Genomic DNA, 16,405 nt, shown 5'->3' on the forward strand with positions numbered 1-16,405 from the left:
TTTATGAAGCCGTCATTAATTTTGATGAAATTTCATTAGATTTCGTCAAATTGAAGAAAATTTCATCAATTTTGAAGAAAGTTTCATAACACTTACCTGATGTTTTAAAATTCCCAAATATTTAAATAAATATTGATAAAATAAATAAATAATTAGTGTTTTTATATACAAAAAAGAAAAATAGAATTTAACAAATTTGAAATTCAGTAATTTCTTTCTCTATGCCTTTAAGTGATGTTTGGAGCAGACCAACAACAACAAAATAAGTTCATTTGGTAATTCTCTCTCTAACTAGTCAGTTTGTTCTTAGCTTTCTCGTCGAACGGTCGTGTCCTGGTAAAATAGTGGAATTTGTGTGAGAGTGGGAATTTTTTAAGAAGCTGATTAATATGTTGTGTTTTTTATGCAAACAAGACTTTAAAGAACATATGAAATTATTCAAACATTTGAAAGTGAACCATTTATTAAAGAAAACCGATAATTATTTCTGTTGTGGACAGTCTTATGGACACTCAAATCGTTTCCAAAAACATATGAAAAAAATCATGCTGATCATGCACAAGCAGAATGCAAAACAAAACATAAAACAGTGGTGATACAAAAAAAAAAATTGGAAGTGAACAATGGAGAATGCATATATAGGATATGAAAATAGCGCAAAAGCAGCAATTCACAGTGGAAGTGGCCGTGAAAAAATTAATGTATTAAAATCAAATGTTTTAGAATTTGTTACGTGCTTATATGGAAAGGAAAATTTGTGCCGAAAAGACACGCAAAGTATTCACGAAAGCGTGATTAGATGTCGTGATATCGTGATTAGATGTCGTGATAAGACTAACTACCAACTTTTAGAGATGTATCCAAAGGAAAAGCCGACGTACTACCGTACCGAACGACGTGGGAAAATTGAGTTTCGTAAGTTAATTAGTGTGTTGTCTAAATCATTTCGTTTAATTTCTATTATTTTTCCAGACCCAGAAGAGGACGCCCAAACTGTGATTAGAAAACTTAAATATGTGAAGTTAAATATAGACTTATTTTACTCCAAATGGGGCGCTTGTTCACAATTTCGGCTAAAACAAATTTTTGAAGAATGTCAGAATATTGGAGATATTTTAACAAAATGGCCCCAATATAAACGGAACGACGCATCTGTACTGGTATGTATATATTTATATTGTTGGTTGTTTTGATATTTATAGATTACCGACTTTCGCAGATAGATATTGACTTCGAACGAATCCATCCCAATCACGGTAAAATCGAAAACTGGAAAAGATTATGCGTATTTTTCTACTTTTAAAAAATCCAATCATTTCAAGGACGACATACCAACAAAATTGATCAATTCTCTTAATAATGATGCAGCACAGAAAGGTAAACATTTTTTTTTAATTTTCGAACTTCATATCCAAAAATACTTAATATTTTAATTTCAGATCCTGATATGTTTCCAGTAAAAATATTGTGGTGTCTACATTATTATTTAATTCCAACTGCCAGACGTGTTTCGACAAATGAAGCGGGGAAAAAAATATCTGTGCGATATACAATCCAAGATTCTCAAAATTCATTTTTTATACCGACACAACTATGCAAGCGCTAGAAAATTATTTGGACAACTTAAAGCAGAAAAAGGAAAACATTCAGCCATTTATTTTAGGTGTTGGAAGTATCGAAACAAAAATTGAGCCTGTATTTGTATACATAGATGGAGCGTTTATAAAATGTGCAAATTTCTTGAAATCTGTAGACGTTTGCTTCAAAGTATTGCATGTCTTCAATTTGAAGTATCCAAATGCTTGTGAAAATTTTATGTCTTTTATTGAGAACTACCTATTTGAAATTAAAGGAAACACTTAAGATAATTCAAGATGCTCAATTCTCTTAGACGAACTTACCAAAATTGACACTTTTCATATAACATGCATAAATACATTCATGAATAAAACTAATACTCATGAATAAAAATAATAAACAAATGTGTTATTATATCCTATGTAACTTTTCCTACGCGTATTGAATATTAATCAATTCTGAATATTTTTATTAATTTCAGCTGAATTAATGAAAATATGTCTTCAACTTGAGGAAATGTTTCATATAGAATGTAGAAAGAAATGTTTTCTTCAAATTTTGTCACATTTCCGTAATGTCATCAAATTTGAAGAAATGTTTTGTACGATATATTAGAAATTTCATCAATTTTGAAGAAATATTTTGTAAACAATTTATGAAATATTTCATCAAATTGAAGAAATAATTTGGTTCTAATGAAAATATTACATTAATCCAATGAAATTTCTTCAATTTTGATGAAATGTTTCATAAACAATAAATGAAATGTTTCATCAAATTGAAGAAATAATTTCAACAATTTGGCTCCAATGAAAATATTTCATTAATCCAATGAAATTTCTTCAATGTTGATGAAGTGTTTCATAAATTATATATGAAATGTTTCATCAAATTGAAGAAATAATTTCAACAATTTGGCTCCAATGAAAATATTTCATAGATTCAATGAAGTTTCATCAAAGTTGATGACATGCTTCATACATAATGTATGAAATGTTTCATCAAATTGAAGAAACAATTTTACTCTGATGAAACATTTCATAGACATTATGAAAATTCATCAAAATTGAAGAAACATTTCATATATAATATATGAAACATTTCATCAAAATGAAGAAGTTTCATACATTATATGAAATGTGTCATATATTTTAAGAAATTTCTTCACAGTTTATAAGAATTTTTGATGAAAGTATACTTCAAATATGATGAAAAATCATCATTTTGAAGAAATTTCAAAAATATTGATGAATAGCTTCATAAATAGTGATGAACAGCTTCCTAAGAAGATTTCTTCAATTTGATGAAATATTTCATATCTCCGGATTTTGATGAAACGCATTTCATAGAATTGATGAAAAAATCATTGGAGCCAAATTAAGGAATTTTTTCATCAACTTGATGAAGAAATTCTTCAATTTGAAGAAGGTTTTTTTTTCAGTGTATAAATTTAATTACATGTGAACTAAAAATATTTCATTGGGTAATTTTCTACCAACAATTATTAACTATAGGAATTGTCAGTAAGAAATTGCTATTCACTTTCAAGTTAATTTTTCGTAAAAAAAATATTTTCTCATACAAAAAAAAAAATCTTATAGTAAATTGCACTTATTATTTAGAAAATACTTTACATTTCACAAGTAGTTTTATAGCATGACAAACGAATTTTTAACTACCAGTTAAGAAATTGTTTAAGGAAATTTCCATCGTATTTTGTAGGCCATGAACTAAACGATTGCTACTTAGAATTTGTAAAATTTCCTTTCGAGTAGTTAATTTTCGTTGAAGATACGAAAAATGAACTAAAATTATGGAAAATTCTTGTAATAAATTATTGTAAAAATCTTCTTAAATTTACGAGACACTTTTTTTTCTGTGAAAAAATAACGATGGCGACGGAGATCATGTTTATACGAAATTTGTAAATTCATATATGTTTGCATAGAGAGTCCATCTGTTTGTGCGCACACTATATTTAATTGGCATATACACATAAATAAATGAAAAATTTTAAAGATGTCCTTCTCGAACATATATTTATTAAATCTTAAAACTTGTAATGGATGTAAGTTTTAAGTTATTGTTTATTCAAAAATACTCTTACAATGTTTGTGTTGGTAATAATTTCTTAAATCCAAAATCAGAGCAGCGTTATGCTAATGTCAAAAGGTTTCAAATTTGCATACAACCATTGCTTTTTATATGTAATGTGATTTTGTATTGATGACCTGGAATAAAATTTGATAGTATTGAAGACCATCTTCCTTTTTTCTGCTTTGGGGTTAATTTTACGTAGTGTCCTTGGCTGATTTGAAAATCCTCTTTAGGTTTGCATTTTACATCGGCTCTTAAAACTTTGTTTCGCAAAACAAATCGAAAACATTTGTTTCTGTTGCTGTTAACAAATAATACCGACATGAAAGTAATTTTGGATAGCCCTCTTTGGAAACAACACATCTCACACATCTTTAAATACCAACAGCATGAAGTTTCCGACATTGTTTTCATGTCCTTATGTCAAGAAACATGGCAAGCTGCAAAAAGGCTAAATAAGAATTCTTCGAAGTGAACTTATGTCACCCGGTTGAACTGAATTGAACCAAACTAAAGTGAAATGAGAGGAAGACACATTAAAATTCAGTAAAGGGATTTCACAAATCCACTTCGACGAGTAAAAGTCTGTAAATTCCATACGCATGTGATTCAAACTCTAAAGCGGCTGTACATTTTTTGTAAAAAAAAAACACACACACACAAACAAAAGAAAACTCAACTCCCACACAAAACGCAAACCTAAGCCAATACACACAAAAAAATAACTGCAAATAAATAATAACAACTTTATTTGTATGTAAAATCTGCTGATGCTCAACAAATTTGTCTATTGAATATGAGGCATTTGTTGTTGAAATGTGTTTGTAGATGCTTGACAGAGGAAATAATAGAAATATTCAGAATTTTCAACAAATTGTTTTGTTGCGAAAATAGTTGACTGCTATCGATATGAAAACAAAAACAAAAATACAAGACTGGTTACGCGCACATCGCTGAGAACATGTACGAAAGCTAAAAGAAGTATGCGAAGAATACCGTTAGAACAAAATGAGTATGAGCACATGCACGTGTATGATAGCAAGCAAAGAGCTCATTAAACAGAGAATACAGAAAAACATTTATAAATGTCTGTGAAAAATTTATATTTTTCAATTTGGTAGTTTCTTAAATGTGTTTGTTGTATGAGATAATTAATAAAACCATATTAATATCGGGATTAGAGTTATTACAATTCTAATTAACTAGAATATATATCACTGGGCAAAAAGTTGTCAAAATGCTTGCTAGACCCTCGACTACTCAAATTTAAAATCGTCATACATTTACAAAACTGAGTATAGGATTTTCGACACAAAAATGTTACATGTTCCCCGTCCAAAAATAGCATTTTGGTCATATTCATTCTCTGTATGTACTTAACAAAATATCTCCAAAATTGTTCCAGCAATTTTGGTGCAATAATTCTGTCAATTTCAATTTAATTTTTGTCAATACACCAATAAATTTGTTACAGGTCATTGATAGACTCCAACAAACCACATACAAATTTTTTCGTTCAAATTCAAAAATATTTGTTGAGGATTAAACGTAACGTTCAATAACAAATATTTTGTACTGTTGGAAGCTCAACAAATTACTTACAAATTATGTTATTGAGAACACAAATTATTTGTTGCCTTCTGATGGTAACGATTGCTAACAACTTTTTTGTAATAATGGTTATTAAAAGTACAAATTAGTTTGTTGCAGGAAAATTAAAAAATTTTGTTATTGGTTTTCCAACAAAAGTTATTGGTTCTCAAACTTATTTTTATCTGTGTACTTCTAATACCAGAAACGGAAACGGAACAGTGGCAGCAACTGCAGCAGAAGCATCAACACAACAATGACAACGGAAAACACATTGTGTGACAAATACTCAGGCACTCACACTCCCCAACCGGTACGCTTCTAAAATCGCCTAAATGCAGACAATGGAATTATTGAAATTCACCTCACATAAGCACGAGGCAAAACACAAACATGGAAAATCCAACTCTCGACAGCAAAAGCCCAACTGGGATAGACCAACAAAAGGGAGATGAATGTAGGCTCCTAAAATCATTCGGTGTACTTAAAAAGTCACCCATTGCATAGAGTTGGGAACCAAAACATAGCCCTCAGGGCCAAATGCCATGGGTGAGCCACAAGCAGGGGAAGACAAATAAAAGAATCCCAAGGAAGAATGATGCCATGAGAGGGAGGTTAGATCTAACGCAACGAAGCATTAAACAATCATATTGATGGCGAAGGGTATCATGCCTTGCTAAACGTTTTAAATGTCGTAAACTCCAATTACTAGTGCTCAGGAGGAAAACTGAAATTGCAGGATGTTCATCAGGACATGGTGGATGAGATGACATTTAGAAGATGAGCACGAGCACATCACCCCTCTTATCCTTTACAATGTGGTTGTCCTTTGTTTGTCGAATGGACAAAAAATAAATCGAATTTTACAGGAGAAGCGAATGGATCTAAGGACAATAGTATTGGATTGGTACCAAATAACCAAACATCCAGTCACATGCAATTTTAGTTTTCCCACGCTTAAGTGGAAAATATCTTTGGCATATAATAACTAAAGGGTCCTACATAGCACATGATGGATAGAAAAAATCCCAGCAAAAAAAGGGCTTACAAAAATGTAGTTTGGATCCCCAATCTGTGATCCGGAAGTGGTGCAAACTTGGATCATCTCCAATGAATTTTACAGGGGCTTGTCATAGGATGGAAGTACTCCCTTTTTGGATCCTTTGCATTGCTTTAGAAGTTATGCCCTGGAAGTTAATTTGAATGAAGAAATTTAAAAAGCAAAAAAAAAAATTTTCAACCAATTTCACTTTTTTTCATCCACATGTTTTATTACACAATTATTTTCCAATTATCTAATTTTTACAATTTGAAAAACTTTTTCGCTCCGACCATGGGTTGATCCTGGGTTTGCTGGTACCATAACAGAACGCCTTAACACACTCAGCCACAAACGCCATTGAATATAAAGCGTCGAAAGGTCAATTCAAATGTTTGTGATATGATCGTAATACGACACCAAGGAATAACATTCTAATTGCTTCTCGAGATGTTCTTTATTAGTATGAACGAAAAAATAAGAAACGCAGTTTCAAATCTCACCAGCGGCAATTTTTTATCAAATATGTTTCTCAAAAAATATTTTTTTATGTCATGCATCGTTTTTATTTTTTATTTTCGGCATATATTTTCGTATAAGTATATTTTTTCCATTAAAAATCAACAAAAAAATTAAAAATTCTCGTAATTTGCAAAACCTTCTCAAAAGAACTTCAATGGAAGCGAAAAAGTCAAACGGCACAGGTTCAAATCCCAGCGGGGATGAAATTTTTTTTTTATTATTATTTTTTTACTTTTTATTAATTTTCTTTTTTTTAGTTTTCAATTTTTTTTTGTAAAATTTAATTGTCCAAAATTTGCACTTGAAATAGGCTGATTGCGTTCTTTCTAATACCTGTCCACAAGGACTGCATCGGAAGTAGGAAAAAATCATTTGGGGATCCCAAGATGTGCTTTAGAAGAAATGTTTGTGGACTTGTCCAAAAGGACTGCATCGGAAGTTGAAAAAACTTGATGGGCGATTCTGGGATGGGCTTTAAAAGAAATGTTTGTGGAACAACTTCCAATTTTTTTTTTGCTGGGAATAAGTGGAATTAGTTTTTTGCATATTTAAATATGCAGTTGTTTGAGACGATTTGTGAGAGCTCTTATTGTCATGATGAAGTGTGATCCGTCTTGGGTAGTTGGTTTCCCTGATTTCTTTGAAGAAAACAGGCAAACCAATGGTTGCGTACCACTCAGAATTGACTTTCTGCGTTTCGACTCCAACTTTCCGAAAAAAACAAACGACCATTTGCATGCGGGAGCAACTTTTGATGGATCTTGAAATACCCATACTTCGACAGATGTTTACTTTTGGGCTCATACACATAAATCCATGATTCGCCACCGTGGTGCAATGGTTAGCATACCCGCCTTGCATACACAAGGTCGTGGGTTCGATTCCTGCTACGACCGAACACCAACAAGTTTTTCAGCAGTGGATTATCCCACCTCAGTAATGCTGGTGACATTTTCTGAGGGTTTCAAAGCTTCTCTAAGTGGTTTCACTGCAATGTGGAACGCCGTTCGGACTCGGCCATAAAAAGGAGGTCCCTTTGTCATTGAGCTTAAATCGGGCAGCACTCAGTGATAAGAGAGAAGTTCACCGCTGTGGTATCACAATGGACTGAATAGTCTGAGTGAGCCAGTTCGCACACAGAATCAATGGTATCTGGCAGATTTTGGATGTCATGGAGTAAACTACGACTACAGTTGAATTTAGGGATGCCAGATTTTGAAGAGGCAAAAAGATCACATTCAGCTTATAAAAAGAGCACATACGCAAAAAAAAGAGCACACTTTTTCAAATATCGTTTATTTTTTACCGATTTTCAATGCTTTTATTAAGCGTTGTACTACTTTCTTCAGAAAGCAACATATAGTCGTTTCTGCCTAGTTCCATAGTTGAGATCTGAACAAGTAATGTAAAATTATTGATGTAAAATTATATGATCGTGATACACGCAGAGATGAAACATGATTGTCACAATCATATTCTAGGAGCAAAATAGTATGATAGGAGCTATTTTTGCGGCGACCATGTAACATTTTAACCTGCAACCATGTTGGCTCAGTGAACATGGTTCTAAGAAAAATATAATTGTCCTCATCTAAAATGTTATTATATTGATAAAAAGAAATTTGTTTGAATGAAAAGACAATGGCCACGATTTAAAATGTTATGGTATTCATTAAAAATGTTTTTCTTCTAGTTAAAAGAGTATGGTCACAACCTAATATGTTTTGATCTTTATGAAAAAACTTTTTTCATCGTCGAAAAAAGGACGCCACTTGAGAAAATAAAACACAAAATTAACTTTATTTATTTGTTTTTATTTATTTATAAACTAATTCATTGTTTATTTGTATTTACTATATCGTGCACGCAAAGATCACATATTTTTACAAACTCTATTTTGGTTCAATTTCAACAATAAGTAATCATTTCATATTTAATTCGTGCCCATCAAATGTACCAATGCAGACATCATGTAACTGCAAATAAAAATAAATTATACCATATATCAAAATGCAGAACAAAAACCAGGTACATTTTTTCAATTACACTTTCATTTTTTGTGTTCACATAAAACCACGTGCCACTTCTGAATAAATAAATTAACACAAAACACAGTAAATCCGTATTCTCCGTCCATTCCAAGAAACAATCAACACACGACTGACGCGCAAAGTGTAAATCGTGTGTATCTGCTCAATGTTGTTATAAAATTCTTTTCGCTGCAAAAAAGTTAAAAAGTAAATGGTCACGAAAACAATGTACATGGTCTTTATGGCCATGTAATGGTTCTATACAAATACTTTTTTCCCTGCAAAAAATTAAAAAAATTGAATGGTCAGGTACATGGTTAGGTTAGGTTAGGTTGTAGAGGGTGACATCAATGTTTTATATTGACGCCCACTTAGACCAGTATAGGTCCATTGTGATCCCTCGATGTGATTTTTCAATCTATCTTCTTCCGATGCGGCCGCCTCGTCCCAGAAACTTCCCTCTGCTCGTTCTCTTTGAAAGAAATCTCAGAATAACCAACCAGAGGCCCTGATGAAGGCAAGTATGTTCCTTAAGCTGCACTCCCGTAGATCAGTGAGAGTCTGAAAGAAAAAGGAGTCCAGTATCTTGTTCCTTTTAAAGGATAAATCTGGGCACTGACACAGGAAGTGGTACGAGTCCTCCGTAACTTCCGGGTCCAGGCACCATCTACAGATATCATCGTCTTTAAGTCCTATTCTTACCATATGTTTCCCAAGTGTGTTGTGTCCTGTTATAATACCAATCAGTGGCCGTAATTCCTCTCTGCTCATCGACATGGTACATCTGCTCATCAGGTACATGATTTTCCTGACCATGTAATGGTCTCAAATTCTATCATTTAAATAATAGAACATGTTTGCGGCATTTGAGAACCATTTAAATATATACATAAAGCATACATTTTTCTCTGCTCGAAAACTATTTTTACAAAGACAAAATACATGGTTTTCGCGGCAATGGTGAATGCGGCAACCATGTCAAAACATGGTTTTTCTGTGCGTTTACATTTATATTAGCGTCTTACCATTAACTCAAGCTAATTTTCTGGCAATACTTTGTAAGCCTTTTTTTTACCATTTGTTGAATCGCGTTGGAGTAATATCTCTTGTGCATAAAAAGAGCACATAACTAAAAATAGGGCACTTTTGCGTGTTGTTTTGGCCTATCTTGTTTTAAGATCACATTGTGTAAAAAAGAGCACATGTGCTCTTTAAAAGAGCACGTCTGGCATCCCTAGTTGAATTCATCATACCATCCACGAACACTGGCCTTGACGGAGCTTCATCGCCCAAATTGAATTAATTTCATCGACGCACTGTTGTTGAGTAAAATACACGTTAAATTTTCTAAAAAATTATGGCACGAAAATGTTCACGATTAACTTCATTTTGTGGGTGCGATGAATCCTCAAAGTTGCTGTAAATAACACTAATAGCGCTCGTAAGAAAAAAACGTTCGGAGTCAGAGAATGAAGCCGCCATTTTTGTCGGCGGCGGCTGACACTAAATTTTTGCCTCCGGCGGCGGCTTGACGACTAAGCCGATATAAATTTGTCCATTCGGCGACTCTCAATTATGCATTATAAAATCAATTTTAAGTTATTCGAATGGTAATGAGATTAGTTGTACAACCAATCATACAACCAAATTTACATTTCGTTAAAATTTGATTGATTGATTGATTGTGGGTGGAAGGTTCAAAATGTTGATTTAAATTGATATTTCTGATTAATTGGGGGCTAAGTTTGCGTTGAGATATGTCGACATAATCTGCGGCGGCGTCGACTGGCAAAAAATGGTCGGCGGCGACTGAAATCAGAGGCGCGACTCGGCGCCTTCATTCTCTGTTCGGAGTACGTATAACCTCAAAAACGTCAAGTTTACGATAGCTATGTCAGTTGTTAATACTAGAATATATTTAGCGCCAGGATATTTTTGTGATGCGCCTTAATGCGCAAAAATATTTTTCAGATATTATAGGGAGATTAATTATATTTACGAACATTTTCCGTCACAAAAAGTTACTAAAAATAAAAAATCTTAGGCATCAGATCATTACCATTTAATCACGATGTAGTACTTTCTTACTACTTTTGAGAAGTGTACGCAAAACTTCTTCTGCTGACATTTAGTTCATACAATTTTGGAGATATACTAGGAAGAAACAAAAATACATTGGGGAAAATTTCTTACAAATTTTAAAAATAAACTAAAACAAAACATATTTTTTTGCAATAAATATAAGTTGATATTAGCATCAGTCTTACAACCGGACTGCGCACAATCCACCATGGAATATAACAAAATTTGTCACATGGCTCAGCAATAACATGAGGACAGTTAAAAGACCATGAAAGCATAAGCGAGGATACGCATAGGTTAGGTTAGGTTAGGTTAGGTGGCAGCCCGATGTATCAGGCTCACATAGACTATTCAGTCCATTGTGATACCACAGTGGTGAACTTCTCTCTTATCACTGAGTGCTGCCCGATTCCATGTTAAGCTCAATTACAAGGGACCTCCTTTTTATAGCCGAGTCCGAACGGCGTTCCACATTGCATTGAAACCACTTAGAGAAGCTTTGAAACCCTCAGAAATGTCACCAGCATTACTGAGGTGGGATAATCCAGCGCTGGAAAACTTTTTGGTGTTCGGTCGAAGCAGGAATCGAACCCACGACCTTGTATATGCAAGGCGGGCATGCTAACCATTGCACCACGGTGGCTCCCGAGGATACGCATAATGGGTGGCCGTTCTTTCAGGATCATTTAGATATTCTGTCCGTTGTTAAATCACTGGTGGTGAGTGCTGCGCGATTGCATGTTTAGCTCAAGGGACTTTCTTTGATAGCCGAGTTTTAAACATTAAAACAGCTTGCGGCCGAAACTGGAACCCTTTGTATGTAAGGTATGATAACCATTGTACTATGGTGGCTCCCAGGGACACTACTGTGTCTCCACGACATATGGTTTGTGTCATATGGGGAAGGTGTGATTTAGAAACTGGCTCATGGACATACAGATTGGGGAATTCGTTAAGTGGAGTTCCGAAAAAACGGTAGCTAGCTGGGGTACGTACATGTCAGCTGAAAACCTTATCTAACCTGTGCTAGAGGAACTTTTTGGGACACTCTCATATTGCGTTATGCTAAACTAGTCAACAAAACAACCTCAAAAAAATAACTTCATTCTTCGGTAACGAAATTTGGACCTACGAAGTTTGGTCAAAATTTCGTTTGGGAGGACAGAATTATTTTTTTTTGTGGATTATCTTTTAGAACTCTTTTTTTCATTTCCGCATCTTTGAGTTTGCAGAGAGTCACCCTTTTTTCATGCAATGGATCCCTGTAACTGGCTGGCGATGGCGTGTAACAAAGTGTTTTATTTGTTATTCACTTGGACAAAAAGAAGGATGTAAATTGTTATTGGAAGTATGGGCACTCATACATAACGCCTCATATGGCAATGACTAGTACTAGTATCTGGAATATGTGTGCGGCTTCGTCTTTGTGGTTCGGGCTATAAAATTCTACAATATATTCTTTACAAATGAAATAGAGTTTAACAAATATCTTTACAAAGTATTCCAAAAATAAACCCATGAACAGTAAACCATTATAGACGAAAGAAAAACACAAATTTATACGGCCGAAATGTCGGCCAGACCGAATCTTGTGTACCCCCTATCACGTAGTAACAAGTTCTACGTAGTAAGTTCTACACAATCGAATTACTTGTGATACCAACCGGGCAACTGGCGCTATTGTAAAAGTGATTATACACACACCACACACAGAGATTGGTTGGAATTCGGCTGTTCTTATGAATGTTCTATATTGAGAAATAAATATTAGTTGGTTGTACCAATTTTCAGTATTTACATATATTTTTTCATATCTGTAATCTTTTGGTGAGATTTTCAACAGATTTTCTCTCGTGCTACAACATAAATGGTTGTAGCAACCAAATTTACGTCCTTTGAATGATTTTGATTCGTATTGGTTCATACACTGGTAGAAAAAGTTTTGTTATATTAACGAAATGTGTCATTAAAAGTGAGCCAATAAAACAAATTCGTTAATACAACGAAATTTTTCGTTATTATAACGACTTTTCTCTTAATCAACGTAACGTTTCGTACTATTAACGAATATTTTCATTGTATTAATGAAAATGTTTTCCATGGCTCAATTTTAATGAAATTTTCCTTGTGTGTACGACCATCCATAAGGAAATTTTTTAACTATCATTTAGTAACCACCATTGTCATGGTGGTTACTAAGTATAGTTAGTACTGTATAGAACAGAACTGTAAAATTTTTTTCAAAACTAAGTAAACATAGCATTCTTTAGAATGGATATTTATTTTTGCTGTGCTTTCTAAGTCTACACGCAGAGAAGAAACATGATTGTCACGATCATATTCGAAGAACAAAATAATATGATAGGAGCTGTTTGTGCGACGACCATGTAACATTTTCACCTGCAACCACACGGATGAAAAAGACTGTTTTTCATATGTTTGGCTATAAACATTATATGTTTGGAACACAAATTTTTAAACACAATATTTTTGAGTGCAAGCATATAATGTTCATAAACTAGCATAACATGTTTGGGACATATATGTTAATATGTTAGAACATATTATGTTTGGGACATAAAATGTTTGTAAATATAATATGCTTGGATGCAAACATATATTAATTTAGAAATAGCCTATAAACATGTATGTGTTTAGTAGCTTGGAGCGCTATTTAACAGGGAGCGATATTGAATTAAGTTGGTGGTTGTTGCTTGTTATTACAAAATTAACATTTTATTTTTCCTTGGGCAATTGATCAGCTACTTCTTTGATCCTTACAAACTGTGTGGTCCGCTGTTCGAATCCCCGTCCGGCAAAAGGTAAAATTAAAATAAAAAAAATCATACAATTGAATAATTTCTTCTACAATGTTTGTATTACAGAAAAAGGTGCTAAGAACTAAAAAATCTCGTGGAAGTGAGAAAGATGTGGGGGAATATACAATTGGGCAGAAACAAAATTTTGAGCATTCAGGTCGAAAACCTATGTTGTTAGCACCTATATTACCTGTTTATTTTCATAATTCATTATGATTGTAAATATATAAATAAAATTGTGAGCACAATATTGTTTGGGAGATTTTTTTTTAAGCATATAATATTTTTGGGTTCAAAATGCTTCCAAACATATTATATGTTCACATAATAACATATTGATTTTTGGAAGACAACATTATTGAATTTGGATGCAAAAATACAAAATGTTTGGAACTTAGACTACCCAAACATATATTGTTTAGACCAATATGCTTTCAAACATATTATATATTGGAAGAGATCAAACATATAAATGTTTGGGCAATACCCAAAAATACATATGCTTGAAGCAAAATATGTTACAGAAGCGATTTTTTGTGAGCGTGCACACACAGAGAAGGAATATGATCACCTCAACCATGTTTCAAGAGCAAAATGTTATTTTTGAATGGTGACCATGTAACATGTTTTCCGCAACCATGTTATTTTCTCGGAGATTATGTGTCTGATTTAGGCAAGCATATTATTTTTGGCGAGAAAAGAACATTTTTGCCATAAACATGTTACATGGTCACCATCCAAAAATAACATTTTGCTCTTGAAACATGGTTGAGGTGATCATATTCCTTCTCTGCGTGCATGTTGACGCAGTGAACATGGTTCTAAGAAAAATAAAATTGTCCTCATTTAAAAGGTTATTATATTGATAAAAATTGAATCGGGCAGCACTCAGTGATAAGAGAGAAGTTCACCACAGTGGTATCACAATGGACTGAATAGTCTAAGTGAGCCTGATACATCGGGCTGCCACATAACCTAACCTAACCTAACCTATTGATAAAAAGAATTTTGTTTGAATCAAAAGACAATGGTCGCGATCTAAAATATTATGGTATGCGTCATACCAGTTAAAAGAACGTGGTCACAGCCTAAAATGTTTTGATCTTTGTGACAAAACATTTTTCGTCGTCGAAAAAAGGACGCCACTTGAGAAAACAAAACACAAAATTAACTTTATTTATTTATAAACTAGTTCATGGTTTATTTGCATTTATAATGACGTGCAAGCAAACATCACATTTTTTTACACATTCTATTTTGGTTCAATTTCAATAATAAGCAAACATTCCATATTTACTTCGTGCCCATCAACACACGACTGACGCGCAAAATGAGAGACGGGCACTGTTAGAAAAATATGTTTTTCATATGTTCCGATATAAACAAAATGTGTTTCGGGCACAATTTTAAAACACAATATATTTAAGTGCAAACATGTAATGTTCCTAAACTAACACTAAATGTTTGGGACATCTATGTTAATATGTTAGAATATACTATGTTTGGGGCATGACTGTTTCATAAAAATCATATGTGTGAATGCAAACACATATAAATTTACAAATTTCGACTAAACATACATATGGTGTGATATTTTATTCAAACCGACAGAGAGAGAGTATAGAGAAAGAAATAGAGATGGAAACCGGGAGAGTTGACGAAAGATATCAACATAACACAACGAAAGAATCAAAAGAGAACAATTTCTGTGAAACCGCTTGTATGTTGTTTCGGAAAACTGTTTTATGATAAGGCCAAAAATTGTATATGCTTAAGTCTAAATATTATTTAATTTGAATAAAGAGAATAACATTCGGAACCAAGAGAATAGATATTTGAAAAACAAACAGCATATGTTTTCGCCTTGAGAGCAGCATTTTATGTATGTGTGGACATGTGTTTTGTTTATCATTTTGGTATTATGGGCACAATTTTTTTCTTGGTTCGTTAAAAGAAATCAGGGGTCTTCATAAAAGTAACGAAAGGGTACTATACTTTTTATACCCTTCACCACTACTGTGGTACAGGGTATAATAAGTTTGTGCATTTGTATGTAACACCAAGAAGGAGTAATCATAGACCATCCTTTTAGTATACGGATCGGCTTAGAATTAAATTCTGAGTCGATTTAGCAATGTCCGTCTGTCTGTCTGTCTGTTGATGTATTTTTGTGTGCAAAGTACAGCTCGCAGTTTTAGTCCGATTGTCCTAAAATTTGGTATAGGGTCCTGTTTCGGCTCAAAGACGATCCCTATTGATTTTGGAAAAAATCGGTTCAGATTTAGATATATCTGCCATATATATTTTTCACCGATCTGGTCATAATTGGCGTGTATATCAACCGATCTTCCTCAAAAAAAAAACTTGCAAAATATCAGTCAAATCGGTTCAGATTTGGATATATCTCCCATATATAGCTTTCGCCCGATTTACACTCATATGGCCACAGAGGCAAATTTTTAACTCCGATTTAGTTGAAATTTTGCACAGGGAGTAGAATTAGCATTGTAACTATGCGTGCCAAATTTGGATGAAATCGGTTCAGATTTAGATATAGCTCCCATATATAGCTTTCGCCCGATTTTCACTCATTTGCCCACAGAGGCCAATTTTTAACTCCGATTTAGTTGAAATTTTACACAGGGAGT

The 16,405-nt window shown here is 33.3% G+C and overlaps 1 protein-coding gene across 1 annotated transcript; it reads left to right on the forward strand.

Moving 5' to 3' along the window:
* The first annotated feature begins 291 nt into the window (after positions 1 to 291).
* LOC142223844 (uncharacterized) lies at positions 292 to 1,851 on the forward strand. Its single transcript, XM_075293687.1, has 4 exons — positions 292 to 915; positions 973 to 1,160; positions 1,220 to 1,377; positions 1,440 to 1,851. The coding sequence occupies exons 1-3, from the start codon at positions 624 to 626 to the stop codon at positions 1,301 to 1,303; spliced, it is 564 nt and encodes a 187-aa protein (XP_075149802.1). The 5' UTR covers positions 292 to 623; the 3' UTR covers positions 1,304 to 1,377; positions 1,440 to 1,851.
* Positions 1,852 to 16,405: the final 14,554 nt, after the last annotated feature.

Source organism: Haematobia irritans, chromosome 2 (genome assembly GCF_050003625.1).
Source record: "Haematobia irritans isolate KBUSLIRL chromosome 2, ASM5000362v1, whole genome shotgun sequence".
Lineage (NCBI taxonomy): Eukaryota > Metazoa > Arthropoda > Insecta > Diptera > Muscidae > Haematobia > Haematobia irritans.

Bases quoted from the DNA above. Each gene is read 5' to 3' on its own strand.
- LOC142223844 (XM_075293687.1), top strand. From the start codon at position 624: ATGGAGAATGCATATATAGGATATGAAAATAGCGCAAAAGCAGCAATT. The intron at 916-972 runs GTAAGTTAATTA...TTATTTTTCCAG, and splicing joins ACGTGGGAAAATTGAGTTTC to ACCCAGAAGAGGACGCCCAA. The intron at 1,161-1,219 runs GTATGTATATAT...CGACTTTCGCAG, and splicing joins GGAACGACGCATCTGTACTG to ATAGATATTGACTTCGAACG.